The sequence below is a fragment of the Cyprinus carpio genome, chromosome B11 (genome assembly GCF_018340385.1).
Source record: "Cyprinus carpio isolate SPL01 chromosome B11, ASM1834038v1, whole genome shotgun sequence".
In the NCBI taxonomy this organism is placed as follows: Eukaryota; Metazoa; Chordata; class Actinopteri; order Cypriniformes; family Cyprinidae; genus Cyprinus; species Cyprinus carpio.
Window position 1 is genome coordinate 19,283,771 of NC_056607.1, and position 14,303 is coordinate 19,298,073.

The following is a 14,303-nucleotide window of genomic DNA, read 5'->3' on the forward strand; positions in this document are numbered from 1 at the left end:
TTCCAGCAGACCTTTAGGCAGTGCTTGTTCCACATGTTCCAGAAACACCCCATCCTAAGGGTCTACATGTGTATAAAACACACCAGCAGCAGAATTGGGTCGAAGGGTAGATATCTCTATAGTTCCTTTATAGACCTTGAATATGTTACTCATTAGTCATTTCTGCTGTCTGAGTTGCATTACAGTGAGTTCCTGGAAATGCTGTCAGTGTACTCAGTTCATATGGAGATTAATAACTCTTGTAACTGACAGGGAGATGTTAAATCAATCTGCTATTGGTTATTGGCTCTGAGCTTCAGCATTGATTATGGTCTTTTCTTTGCCTGGTCAGTTATCACATGCTGGAAACTCTAGGTATGCCAGATAAAGCAACAAAATTTAAGGTTACATTATTGCAATTCTGACAATAACCGTGTGAATCTCACACACATACTTGCATTTGTGGTTTACGGTGACTCTCCATAGGCGTAATGGTTTTTATACTTTACAAACTGTTTTTTATCGCCCTACACCACTGGTTCCCAATCCTGGTCCTGGAGAACCCTCAACATTGCACATTTTAGAGGAAGTGTCCTTATAAACCATGTTTACGTTGTAGTACCCATGTCATTATACATATTTGTGTCCTCAAAAACCATATATACCAGTACACACACGCACACACCAAAGTCCAGATCATATGTCACCTCAATGTCAAAAGAGGGAAAAATGATTTCTGTTATTTATTACTTATACACACTTTTTTTTAAACCAAGAATGCATTAAATTGATCAGAAGTGACAGTAAAGACATTTATAATACTACAAAAAGATTTGCTTTTGCCCCCCCCAAAAAAAATTTTTTCCCACAAAAATATGAAAATATAAAGCAATAAAACTGTTTTCAATATTGTATTTTTTTTTTTTTTTTTTAAGAAAATGTTAAATGGCTGCTGAAAATTCAGCTTTGCCATCACAGTAATAAATTACATTTTCCAACGTGTTAAAATAGAAAACAATTATTTTAAATTGGAGCATTTCATTAACTGTTTCTACTGTATTTTTGATCAAATTTATGCAGCCTTGGTAAGAAAAAGCTAATTAGTTCAAAGCATTACGAAAAAATCCCACTGACCCCAAACCTTTGAATGCTTGTATAATGCACAAAGAAATTTAAGCTTGTTTCAGATTATTATTTTTGTGACATTTATATAAATAATAAGCACATTTAATCACATTTCTTTTCCTAATCCTTTTATTTTTTACAGTTATGAGTTTTCTTGTTTTAAAGAACTAAGGGAGAAATATTAGTCATGAAAATGTAGATGGCGCAGGATGATGGGTCCTCAATGCAAATGATTATATTCCATTCTTAAACTAAGTGGCACAAGCTGATTGGTTCACTAGAGCATTTTTTACAGCGTCTTTTGAAATCTTCCACCTCCCCAGCTCCACCTGTATAGATCTGCTTGCTTAGTCTTAAATACTTGCAGCACCTTCCCCAGCTTAAATAGTCTTAAATACTCACAGCACCGTATAGGCGTATGTATTAGCAGTAGCAAATTCCTGTACTTGATTTGCAGCTGTGGAAGCAGCAATCTACAATAACAGCAATAACCAACAACAGCGGCAATTTAGGAGCAGCAGCATAGCAGATCTTTTACGCCAAGACCAAATACTGTACATTAACATTGTCTATCCATTACCATGCTAAAATCTCCTGAGAGTTGTCATGAAAGAAATAACAATTATTCAAATAAATGTTTTCTTATTTCTTTTGTCTTTGTGGCGAAATATGTTCTGGACAGGTTTTGTGAGATTCAAGCCTTGAGGTGCTGCAATGAATCCTGCTTTTCACTTAGCTCATAACACATTTGTCCTTTGACATACACTTCAATGCCTCACCTTTGATCCAACATGGTGTCGAAAGTAGTGATTCATACCACAGAAATATTGTGTAGGCTGTTGAATCAGCTTCAACTGCTTTACTCATAGTTAAGCTCTGTAGCTGCTGGCAATCAGGCCACATTTAGTGTCACTCGTTAACAGAGGCAAATAAGTTCATTAAACATGCTCAGCACGTCTGTGTCTGTGCTGCAATACACATGAAATCAGCTCCAGGATCATTCAGTTACAGCAGTGGTTCCCAATCCTGGTCCTGGAGAACCCCCAACACTGCACGTTTTTGGTGTCTCTCTTATCTAGGGAGACATCTAAAATGTGCAGTGTTGGGGGTTCTCCAGGAACAGGAATGGGAACCACGGAGTTACAGGATGGTAACATTTTTCACATAGATTCAAAAACAACATGCAATTTGACTTGTTGATTCAGCAACAACAAAGGACTAATGTAGTGTAGGTATGCTAATTTGCATCAAAATTATGTAGAAACTAACAAAGCTGTCAATATTTATAATTTTTCTCATTCTTTTTTTTTTTTTCTAAGTTTAGTTTAATCAATTCTAGAAAGGAGCTGTTTTTTTGGTAACTCTTTTAAAAATGTTATTTTCTTTCAAAATGCTTCCTTTTTCTGTAAAAACAAGTCACATTGTTGTTTTTCTAAATGACATGCTTAGAGTTCTCAAAGTGCCGGAGGAGGGCAAAAACGTTATGCAATCCCCATGGTCTTCCAGGAATCCAGGCAGTTTAGATCTTGTCCTCATGTTACCTCCCATTCTTGTTGCCCTCTGTCAAGTCCTGGTTTGGAGCAGCATGTCGCCTCCCTTTCCAGCGACTCCCACCTGTGCGCCAAAGATAAAATCGTTGATATGAGAGACAACTTTTCATTACAAAAATGCTGTTAACAGCAACCTCAGACAGAAAAGTGACAGCCGTGCTCACCCAGAAGCAATGTCACAACATATGCAAATAACTTTCCCTGTCTCTGATATGTCCTTCTGTTACATCAGCCACAAACTTGACTGTTTTCAAAAGTTGCCATGTGGTGTTTACTTTAAGCTGTTGGGCTCAGGATTTGAAAACCTCAAGGATTTAAAATTAGCTTTACAAAAATTAGCCATGCAACAGCATAAAAATGGAGGTTTCAAATTTGTATTTGACAAAAGATGCATGCTGTTCGTTTGTAAATGAAATGCCATCAGATCAAACTTAATATTTGTGATATTTAATTACCAAATTATCCACAAAAAAAAAGGAAAAAAAAATGACAGTTTTTCAGTGTGTAAAATTTAATTTATATACTATATAAAAAACTTTATTTTTATAGTTTATTTTTTTGGACTTTGTTTTAAAATATGACTTAAACATGATAGATCTGCAATCATCTTTACTATTGGTTGTGAGCATGAGCCAACCTTCAAGCGTTTAATACATGTGCAAAGCAGCGTGTCTGTAAATGTGCAATTTTGTGGCATTTTCATACTGATTTGTTTGCTAGCTTCAGTTACAAACCACAGTAGCAAATTGTTTCTGGTATGAGAGTGTTACATTTAATTATCTTAATCACTTTCAAGCGAGCCATTGCAAACAATCTCAGAAAAACTAAAATATTAAAAAAACGTAATCAAGGATTTTTCAAAACAGAGTGTATTGATTTAATGTTTCATTTGCATTAAAATGTGTTTATTTAAAAGTCATACATTTCAACTCCATGATGTTTATTGTGATTTTGAACAAGGCTGACTGCTTACTTAAACACTGTTGGAAATGCAGGTGACTTTAAAGGCTTTAGAGTCTTTTGTCCTTTACAGAAAGACTTTGATCCAACTTTTGTTGGAGCCAAAACAAGAAGGTTCAATGATCAAATAGTGCCTGTGGTTATGCGCTTTATAGGAGATGTGCTGGACGTTCAAATACATGCTCCTGTGTGCAGAGATGACTATATTTAAGCTATACATAGGCTGACATACTAAAGAGTATGTCACTGTGTTTGTAACTGAAGGATCTATAATGGCAGAGCTAAATCATCTGCAGGGCAGTGGTTAAAGGATTCTTAATAAAATGCACTTCGAGGCCTATGGCGGATGTATACATCTTTGACCACAGCCAGTGCAATCCATTGACCTGCTTCTAAGACATTTCGCACAAAAGAAGAAGAGTAGGGAGATCCATTTATGGCCCTGATGTGTCATATTTCCTCCACCCCTACATGTTCAGACACACACTGATGGATCTAGATCCTGAAGTAGGTCAGTTGAGGTGACGCGTTAATCTCGCTGGTCCAATTTGATTTTATTTTTCACCCTTCGGAGAGTAGGTTGCATCACAAGCAGTTTAGTCCATCATCTGTCTTAATCGCTTGTGACAGCATTTGCTAGCGTGTGGCATCTAATAAGCAAAGGTCATTGTTCCTGCTGGATTGATTGGGCTGCTTTGCCTTTGAACTCGACCTTATTGTTAGATGCTGACAGAGGGATGCGAGCCATATGCTGATTTCTCCAAAAGCGTCTGGTGGAAATGGTGTTGACATAATTGCCTTGAAAAGAGGAAGAAAAATGGTACTGGATGTCTGGATGTGGGGTGACGACAGCACGTCTGCTTCAGAGCTGCTCTGTTATGTGCTGTGACATTGCTTCGGTGTACAAGTAGCCAAGTGTTTCATGAAGAGGAGTTATAGGAATATAATATAAAAATTAAATTATAATTTTATGAAATTATTATATTGTACCTGGGTGTGTGTTTGGGAGAAAAGAAGAAAAAAAATAAAATTATATATATATATATATATATATATATATATATATATATATATATATATATATATATATATATACACATACACACACACACACACACACACACACATAACATGGTAATGTAGACAACAGTGTTAATGTATTTTGTCTTGGTGGAATACATCTGCTACGCTGCTGCTGCGGCAGGGCAGGTACAGTGGCTTGCTACTGCCAGTACATCCACAACATGCTGCTGTGAGCATGTAAGAAATACTGCTGCTGCAAATACATCATGAATAAACCCATAGCATGCAAATCAGATCTATACAAGTGGAGCTGGGGAAGGTGGAGGGTTTCTGGAGTGTGCTGCAAACTGTTACTACAAACATTAGCTAAGTATTTGAATGTTGAGCAGCGAGCTCATTGGCTACCAATATAGGAGAGAAGCAGTCAGCTGTGACATGATGATGATGTCATAATGTAAATGTAAAGTATTTTCTAATATTTACATTGTTGTTAATAGCAACATAATTGTAATATTTTTTATTCCTTTTTTGTGATTATACTGTGAATATGAAGCAATGTTTACTTGTATGAGATTTTGACGGTATGATAACCTTACGCAAAAATATCACGGTATCACGGTATTGTTGTTACCGCTCTGAAATGTGTTATTTTTAAATGACTGGGTAAAAAAAATAATAATTCCCACTGGACACAATATATTTTGTTTTTGAGCAACATACAGAATATTAGAAACAGTGTAATTAATTAATTTTTTTCTTTGATTTGTTTCCTAAAAAGAAAAAATAAAGACTGACATCTTTATTTAACCTAAATCTGTAATTACAGTTATTTAATTTTAATTATATAATTCATATAAGCTACATTTAATTTATGTAATTTCATATCATTTAGTTATATAATAATAATCATACACATAATTTGATTTAATAATAACCCAGTTTGAAGCAAAAACAGAATGTTCTGACAAGCTTTGTGAAATTATACCACATACACTTTTCAAAAGACAGTCAGCTCCCCTCAGAAACACATTCATATAAACCCCCAAATCAATATTGAGGATTTTCTTCCAATAGCTTGTGCATCATGAACAGTGAGTGATCTGCCTTAAGGTGGAGGGTTTCTGGAGTGTGCTGCAAACTGTTACTACAAACATTAGCTAAGTATTTGAATGTTGAGCAGCGAGCTCATTGGCTACCAATATAGGAGAGAAGCAGTCAGCTGTGACATGATGATGATGTCATAATGTAAAGTATTTTTTAATATTTACATTGTTGTTAATATCAACATAATTGTAATATTTTTTATTCCTTTTTTTGTGATTATACTGTAAATATGAAGCAATGTTTACTTGATGCACAGTACTTTATGGCTACATACCATTTTGTATAATTAATCTGTAAATACAATTTCTAATATTAATTATGTTTTTAATATTTATGTTACTGTGTTGCTTATATTTTTATTTAATGAAGGTATTCATATTTTAGCATATTTAATATATGCATATTCTAAATATGTTGTTGGGAGGGTGAATTAAATATTTAAATCTTTATCTCAACTGCTGACACTTTAGAATCAACTATACTGTAGAAGCAACTATAAGCAAAGGTGTGCACTGTAGTGCTTTTCAAACATTGCTCCTCGCTTGTCTGACCAGCCTGACGCCACAGCATGGGCTCCAGCAATAATCTGAGTTTGGGGCAGCATCTTGGTCTATATCTTGGTCCTTTTTTCCTCCCACATCTACTTAAATATGCTGTGGTTGTGTAATTTTAGGAGCAATAATTTACATTACTCTTAGAAAGCCATTTATCTGTCTGTAATATTGCTTGGAAAGCAGGTCAAACGCAATCTCCACAATTCATGGCACTCTTGAGACAGATTTTTAGTGCTTAGGCCTTTGGGATATTTTCTTTTCTGCTTAATTGGTGGAAGAGGAACACTGACTGTGAAGAGTGTCTTGAGGAATTTGCGTCCAACGGTCAGTGTTACACAAGAACACAAGCTCTTCAAGCTTCTCATTGTTCACTGAGGCCCTCAGAGGTTTGAGAGGATCAAGTTCACTGTTGTCAAGGGAGTCGTGTGAAAAGCCCAGAGTAACACTGACAAACAAACACACACACACACACACACACACACACACACACACACACACACACACACACACACACACACACACTGAAAGGTGTAATCAGCCTCTTCTAAATAGTAAAGTGTGTAGTTTTTCAATGCTAAAATACTTTCTCCTCCTAGTTCAATGAAACTACTGTTAGTCAGTCAGCTGCATGTTGACATAAAGAAGAGTGTAAACACTGTGGCTTTGTGGTGCTTTCAAAATATTGCTGTTTGCATCATCAGCCCAACATTCTTAAGTATATAATTAAAAAAAAAAAAAAAAAAAAAAAAAAATATATATATATATATATATATATATATATATATATATATATATATATATATATATATATATATATATATATATATATATATATATATTTATTAGGCATGGGCCAGTATGAGATTTTGACGGTATGATAACCTTAAGCAAAAATATCATGGTATTGTTGTTACAGCTCTAAAATGTGTTATTTTTAAATGACTGGGTAAAAAAATATATAATATTTTCCACTGTACACAATATATTTTGTTTTTGAGCAACATACAGAATATAAGAAACAGCAGAATTAATTTATTTTTTCTTTGATTTGTTTCCTAAAAAGAAAAAATAAAGACTGACATCTTTATTTAACCTAAATCTGTAATTATAGTTATTTAATTTTAATTATATAATTCATATAAGCTACATTTAATTTATATAATTTCATATCATTTAGTTATATAATAATAATCATACACATAATTTGATTTAATAATAACCCAGTTTGAAGCAAAAACAGAATGTTCTGACAAGCTTTGTGAAATTATACCACATACACTTTTCAAAAGACAGTCAGCTCCCCTCAGAAACACATTCATATAAACCCCCAAATCAATATTGAGGATTTTCTTCCAATAGTTTGTGCATCATGAACAGTGAGTGATCTGCCTCCTACAGTATTTTTCTTTGTGTATCCGTCTTCAGCGTCTCTGGCCTGTGTTAACGGGCGTTATCAGACTTCATATTTTCACATAAATTACATTTTGGAAAATAACTGCATTGCAACGCCGTTTGTGCAAGTCCAGAACAGAGAGTTGCAATAAGGCAAAAAATGGTTGGTTGCCGATCGCGTAAAGGCCAGAGTATATTTCGGCCGTCTGCACACCGTCGGCATTACGTTATTTTCGTCTTCAAGAGGGCTTGCAGACAGCCGCGCTGTGCACGTGTCGAGCTCATCCGTCCGCGCTCATCTGCGGTTGAGTATACCGTTTAAAGCTGTGTGGACGCGGCTGTGCGCGAGACGGAAAGGAATGCTGAATGTGAAGTCTACCCGAGTCAATTATTTGAGATAACGTACGAATATAAGTATTTAGAATGATCTTAATGTTAACTCTAGTATTATTGTTTGTTTAAACATTTTTGTGAGTTAAGATGTGTGCAAAATATTTTTCTTGGTTACACCACATGACATTGGTAGAGTCATTAATTTTTTTTTTTTTGATTTTTGTTGTTAATTAACATTATTATTATTAATATTATTATTATGTTTAGATTTAATAATTAATGGAGTTCATATTTTTGATAATGTTGATACATTTATGGATTAATTCATGATATTTGTAAAAACAAAAAATAATAATAATTATTATTATTATTACTATATTTTTATTTTGAAGATACTCTTATTTGTCACTTGAATGCATTTAATCATTCTGGAGCTGGAAGAAAATGACTTCATCACCGTTTCTGATTTGCAGACTCCTTTCTGCATGACCTTCTTTTACATTATGGCTATAAACTGGCCTGTTATCAGTCCGTAACTTGATAGCCATCCGTTACACCTTTCACCCAAACCGGTTAAATAGCATTTCCTCTCAGACTTCCCCTCAGCCTTGAATAACATAGTACAAACTCCCTCACCCCAAGTGCATGTGCTCCACTGTTACGCAACCCACGCCGACTTTGATTATACAATGATTACACTACACACCAAGCATCCTCCAGTGTACCAAAATGTTGTTCAAGGCAGAGAACTTATCGTGATATTTGCATTCCTAAAGGCGATTTACGAGGCACAGATGGCGATATATCTCATGGAGGTCTGTGACCCGTTTCAATAAAAGCTCTTTCTGTGTCACGTCTACAAGGGAATTTCCCCACCCGTGGTTTCTTTACTTGAACTAATGTTGCAGACTGTAAATGCCTGGAGTTCCCTGCTCAGTTTTACAGGCTAGGTGGTCCTGAATAGCAGGGGTGATACATTGGAAGGTAGCGTTCCTCCTCAGTATTGACTCAGCCACTCGATAATATAGATAAGCACTCTGCACATTTTGCAGGGATTTAATTTGGCTATGCTGTGAGATAAAACGCATCGATCAGGTGGCACAGTTCTACCTGATTTGATTGGATGCCGCAGTATCTCTGTTATCTGATTGGCCTCGACACACTGCCTTTTGATGATGTTCCTATTTGCATGCGTTTGCATATTTTATGAAGGGAACGCAAGACGGGCAACACTAATGTTCCAGAAGTTCAGCCAGCTAACTGAGCGTTCATCAGCAGGCTTAATGTTACTCAAAAACAAGCTGTAGTCGGTTAATAAGGGAGCAGGTAGGTGTTACGTCACACGACGGCACTGTCTACAAATAGATCTAAACCCCATCGCTCAAAAAAACGATTTGCAAGCAAGAACCTGAGGAGGCGGCGAAAACCATCCCTCTTGCAAGCAAACCACATCCTATGACTGTAAACGCAGAGCAATGGGGGAACACTTTCCACTTCACTTCTCTGTATAAATAAGGATGTGATCTGGAATGGCGGACACCGAGGTCATGAGGAAATGGGTCACTTTTCAGAATTAGCCCACTTGTAGTTATGCAGCATTTCGATGTGGAACTGAAAATATGTTTGTGCTCGATGATGCTCTTTTCTGGAGAAAGTCCAATGCTGAGCGGACGTCTTGAAATTGTGGCATAATATAGAGCACGAATGAAATATTATTTGAATAAACAACCCTAAAGTGTATGCAAACAAATGACCTTGAGAATGTAATGTGTTGCTTGTCTGCTTTAAATCGCAATTTAACCAGTATTTAGAGAGTGTCAAATCTAGGTCAGGTTTAATTTCAAGTAAATGTTCCTGCGCCAAAAAATTCAACACATCTGTTAGCTCTAACGGACAATTTGGCAGCTCTGTAAAGCCAAAGTCACAATGAATCCAAGTGTCAAACTCAAGTAAACAGAAGTATTCTGTAGTAGCCCTCATGTAAACATTTTCAGTGGCAGATGCTTTTACTGCTCTGTAGTCTTGGTACAACAGCGCCCCCACAGTGCAATGGTCATTTTTGCTACTACAACTTGTTATTCAGCCATGCAGGGCTGTGAAGCCTTTGGTAACCTCTGGCAGTGTAGTACACACTCAGGTTTGGGCTGACAAAGAGAGCTTTTACCCCCTTATTGCACTGTAAAAGAGGCTTTTATACATGCTATGAGTGGAAGGCAGAGAGCCTTGCAATATCCATATCTTTTCCGATGTCGTTTTTACCGTATATTCTTTGAGCTGGATTTTTGATATTGTTTTTGTCCTTTCTCTCTCAGGCTAGTGTCCTGTGTGCTGACCTCATGGTGTAAGCAGGTGTGAAGATGAGTATTAGCAGCGATGAGGTCAATTTCCTGGTGTATAGATACCTGCAGGAGTCAGGTAGGTGCTGCTTAATTCAAAACAGCCCAAATCAACACTCCAAAACTATAACTGTTACACAGCTTTTGCATATTAACAGTGATGGTTGATATCCAAAAAAAAAAAAAAAAACCCAAATCTGAATCCACATCCAAAAAAAATGCCCATTAGAGTATTACTTTCACTCTTTATTGGAAATAACTCACAGATATGTAAACAGTCTTTTTATAATATCTTCTAAATATACGTAATATCTACTATCAGCGTTGATTACAGTAAAACACTAGGACTGTTCACAGTCAGGGTGTTCTTTGAGGTAGCAAACACACACACTATACCCTCCACGTAGCTGTGAGCTTGGAGAGAAAGTTGATCCAGCAAGCATCACACTAAAGTCTTTATCATTCCCTCTGGCAGGGTTTTCCCACTCGGCCTTCACATTCGGCATTGAGAGCCACATCAGTCAATCTAACATCAACGGCGCCCTAGTGCCCCCTGCTGCCCTGATCTCCATCATCCAGAAGGGCCTGCAGTACGTGGAGGCCGAAGTCAGCATCAATGAGGTGAGAGCACAGATTTATTTACAAAATCAATCAAGGTGCCGATACTTATCTGCAACAAGGATTTCATGTTTAAATTAACAGTCACATTTGCATATTTAGTACTTACTATTAGAATAATTTTTAGATTTATCTTAATTCAGTTGAATCTCACAAAACATGATATATTTTATGATTATTGTAACTACACACACACACACACACACACACACACACACACACACACACACACACACACACACATATATATATATATATATATATATATATATATATATATATATATATATATATATTATATATATATATACTTTTTATAGTAATATTTAGTAACACACATGCACACACATATTTTTTATTGTTATTTTAAATTTAGTTCGTTTTACTATTTTTTCTAATATCTGCGCAACATGTATAAACACAGTAAAGATACTACTATAGTTTTTAATAGTTATATTAAGTAACATAGTAATATTTTTTTCAATAAGTTTTTTAAATATATAGTTTTTTATAAATTTTCTTTTTCCGTTTTAGTTATTTTAGTGCATCAAGTTAAATGAAATAAAAAATGTTCCCTTGAAAACTAGCTGAAATAAAATAAGTTTAGGATTTTTTATATTTTATTTAATTTCAGTTTAAAAAATTATGGTTAGCTTAGGTAATAAATATTATAATTATTTAAATATATAATAAAATAAATATTTTACACTTTAATTACTGTAATTATGTATTATATTTAATTCACACACACACTCACACACACACACACACACACACACACACACACATATATATACACACACACATATAATATGTATTATTGACAAATGTCTTAGTGGTTTCAAAAAAATAGGCTTCCTATTTTTTAATGCAAAATTATAATTTCTTTTTTATTCTTTTGATTCTATTTGATGAAATGCATCCTAGAGATGTTTTCATGAGATTGACCCAGATTATGATATTTATTATGATGCACTAAATCCTGTTAACGTTAAATAAGAGCCTGATTTCTGTCTGCAGGATGGCACGCTGTTCGATGGGCGGCCAATTGAATCCCTGTCATTGATTGACGCGGTGATGCCCGATGTCGTACAGACCCGGCAGCAGGCGTACCGAGACAAATTGGCCCAGCAACAGGCCGCCGCAGCTCCCTCTGCAACCAGCACCAACATGCAGGGTAACGCCAAAAACGGAGAAAACACCGCAAACGGAGAGGAGAACGGTGCTCACGCCTTACCTAGTGAGTCACCAAATGAAGATGAATCACCTTACGCTGTTTATCATTTTTTTTCCTTAAAATTTCCCATAATGGTGTAAATGTTTTTGCTTTTAGTTGTGTACTGCGGTTGTTAATCAAAGAGCTATTGCATTTTCTCTCAGTGATGGATGTCATGTGACGTCTTCTGGGTGTATGTTAGTCCTCATGATCCTCTGTCTTTACAGATAACCATTCAGACATGATGGACGTGGACGTAGATGTGGAGATCCCTCAGAATAAAGCCATGGTGCTGAGAGGTCACGAGTCAGAGGTCTTCATCTGTGCTTGGAACCCTGTCAGTGACCTACTCGCCTCCGGGTCAGTTATACAGTCCGCTTGTCTTCTGAATCTTTGCATCACTAAATCCATTCAGTCATTCATCCATGCTGAGTCTACAGTAGGGATGCACCAATCAGATACCTAGATCAGTAACTACGCTAATACTGACATTTTAAAATGGATTGGCATCTGTCAATCATCTCAGATTTAGTACTCTTGAGTTAGAAATGGGCATCACTGTCAATCTACAAAAAAAAGCACAGGAGTATCCAAAAGTTTTCTTTGGCATTCAATGTTATTTGTAAATACACATTGTAATTTGCTTGAATTTGTACATTTTAATTTTTATTATAAGTTCATTCCAAAAAATGTGGGATAGGAAAGGTTTGAAAATATCTCTGAATTTTAATTGCTTTTGATTTTGAGAACTGATAAAAATGATTTGTTGCATGCTTCCCAACCAAAAAATTGCAATAATCTTAGTGCCTTGTTACTTGTTAAATGTCATTAAACAGTTATTTTTTAAAGATGAAAATTAATAACTGACTTGTATAAAAACAAAGTACCAACTGACAGTATAGTTTACAGCATTAGTTTCCTCGAGAAAAATCTACCTGATATATATCCAAATTAATTGATATTGAATCAAAATTAAGGACACAGTATAAAGGGATAGTTCACCCAAAAATGAAAATTCTGTCATTAATTACTCACCCTCAAGTCGTTCCAAACCCTTAAGACATTTGTTCATTTTCGGAACACAAATTAAGATAATTTTGATGAAATCCAAGAGCTTTCTGACCCTGCATAGACAGCAATGCAACTACCACATTCAAGGCCCAGAAAATTGGTAAATATCGAAATAGTCCATGTGACATCAGTGGTTCAACCGTAATGTTAAGAATCTATGAGAATACTTTTTGTGCAAAGAAAACCAAAATACTGATTTTTTTGACTTTTGACTAAAAATTTTACTTTATTCAACAATTTCTACTCTTTCGTGTCAGACTGCTAGTCTAGTTCTCATAGCTTCATAAAATTGTGGTTGAACCACTGATGTCACATGGACTATTTTAAGAATGTTTTTACTTACTTTCTGGTCCTCGAACATGTCAGTTGCATTGCTGTCTATGCTGGGTTAGAAAGCTCTCGGATTTCATCAAAAATATCTTCATTTGTGTTTTGAAGATGAACGGAGGTCTTGCAGGATTGGAACGACATGAGGGTGAGTAATTAAAGAATTTTCATTTTTGGTTGAACCATCCCTTTAATCTAATCCCAAGCTTTTAAATCAAAATCAGATCTTAATATTGATGTTAATACCCAGCCTTGTGTGGAATAGATATTACAAACAGATGAAGACTAAAAGCTGGCAGTGGATTGCTCAAGTATCGATATTCGGAAAGAAAGAGTGTGACTGATTCGTCTGTAGAAGATAAAAGTCAGCGAATGCAGAGTTATTTGATCCTCTGGCTCTTTACAGGTCTGGAGACTCAACGGCGCGCATCTGGAATCTGAGCGAGAACAGCAGTAGTAGCTCTACACAACTCGTCCTGAGGCACTGCATACGGGAAGGTGGCCAAGACGTGCCCAGCAACAAAGATGTCACATCGTTAGACTGGAACGTGAGTTCAGTTACGACATGCTCTCTTCTGTTCTAAAACTCTGTGTATTATAAAAAGACTAACATTTCCTCTTTGTTTATCAGAGTGAAGGTACACTATTAGCCACAGGCTCCTATGACGGCTTTGCAAGAATATGGACTAAAGATGGTAAGTGTTTTTTTTTGCTC

General features: G+C 35.8%; 2 protein-coding genes across 5 annotated transcripts in view; one reads left to right on the plus strand and one right to left on the minus strand.

The window, feature by feature from the left end:
- LOC109110205 (F-box-like/WD repeat-containing protein TBL1XR1) overlaps nucleotides 1–14,303 on the plus strand; it is a 60,531-nt gene that overhangs the window by 38,860 nt on the left and 7,368 nt on the right. For 3 of the 4 annotated variants that reach the window (XM_042734426.1, XM_042734428.1, XM_042734427.1), the window contains 6 exons: nucleotides 10,333–10,435; nucleotides 10,832–10,977; nucleotides 11,995–12,214; nucleotides 12,418–12,550; nucleotides 13,995–14,136; nucleotides 14,220–14,283. In XM_042734426.1, coding sequence (XP_042590360.1) covers nucleotides 10,378–10,435; nucleotides 10,832–10,977; nucleotides 11,995–12,214; nucleotides 12,418–12,550; nucleotides 13,995–14,136; nucleotides 14,220–14,283 — 763 coding nt within the window. In that variant the 5' untranslated portion in view covers nucleotides 10,333–10,377. The remainder of the gene's footprint in view (nucleotides 1–10,332; nucleotides 10,436–10,831; nucleotides 10,978–11,994; nucleotides 12,215–12,417; nucleotides 12,551–13,994; nucleotides 14,137–14,219; nucleotides 14,284–14,303) is intronic. The other variant, XM_042734429.1, reaches the window with a different exon arrangement.
- The window catches only part of si:ch211-51h4.2, a 113,126-nt gene continuing 100,754 nt past the window's right edge, over nucleotides 1,932–14,303 (minus strand). The window contains exon 19 of the mRNA XM_042734425.1: nucleotides 1,932–2,718. The gene's annotated coding sequence lies outside the window, so the exon portion shown is untranslated. The remainder of the gene's footprint in view (nucleotides 2,719–14,303) is intronic.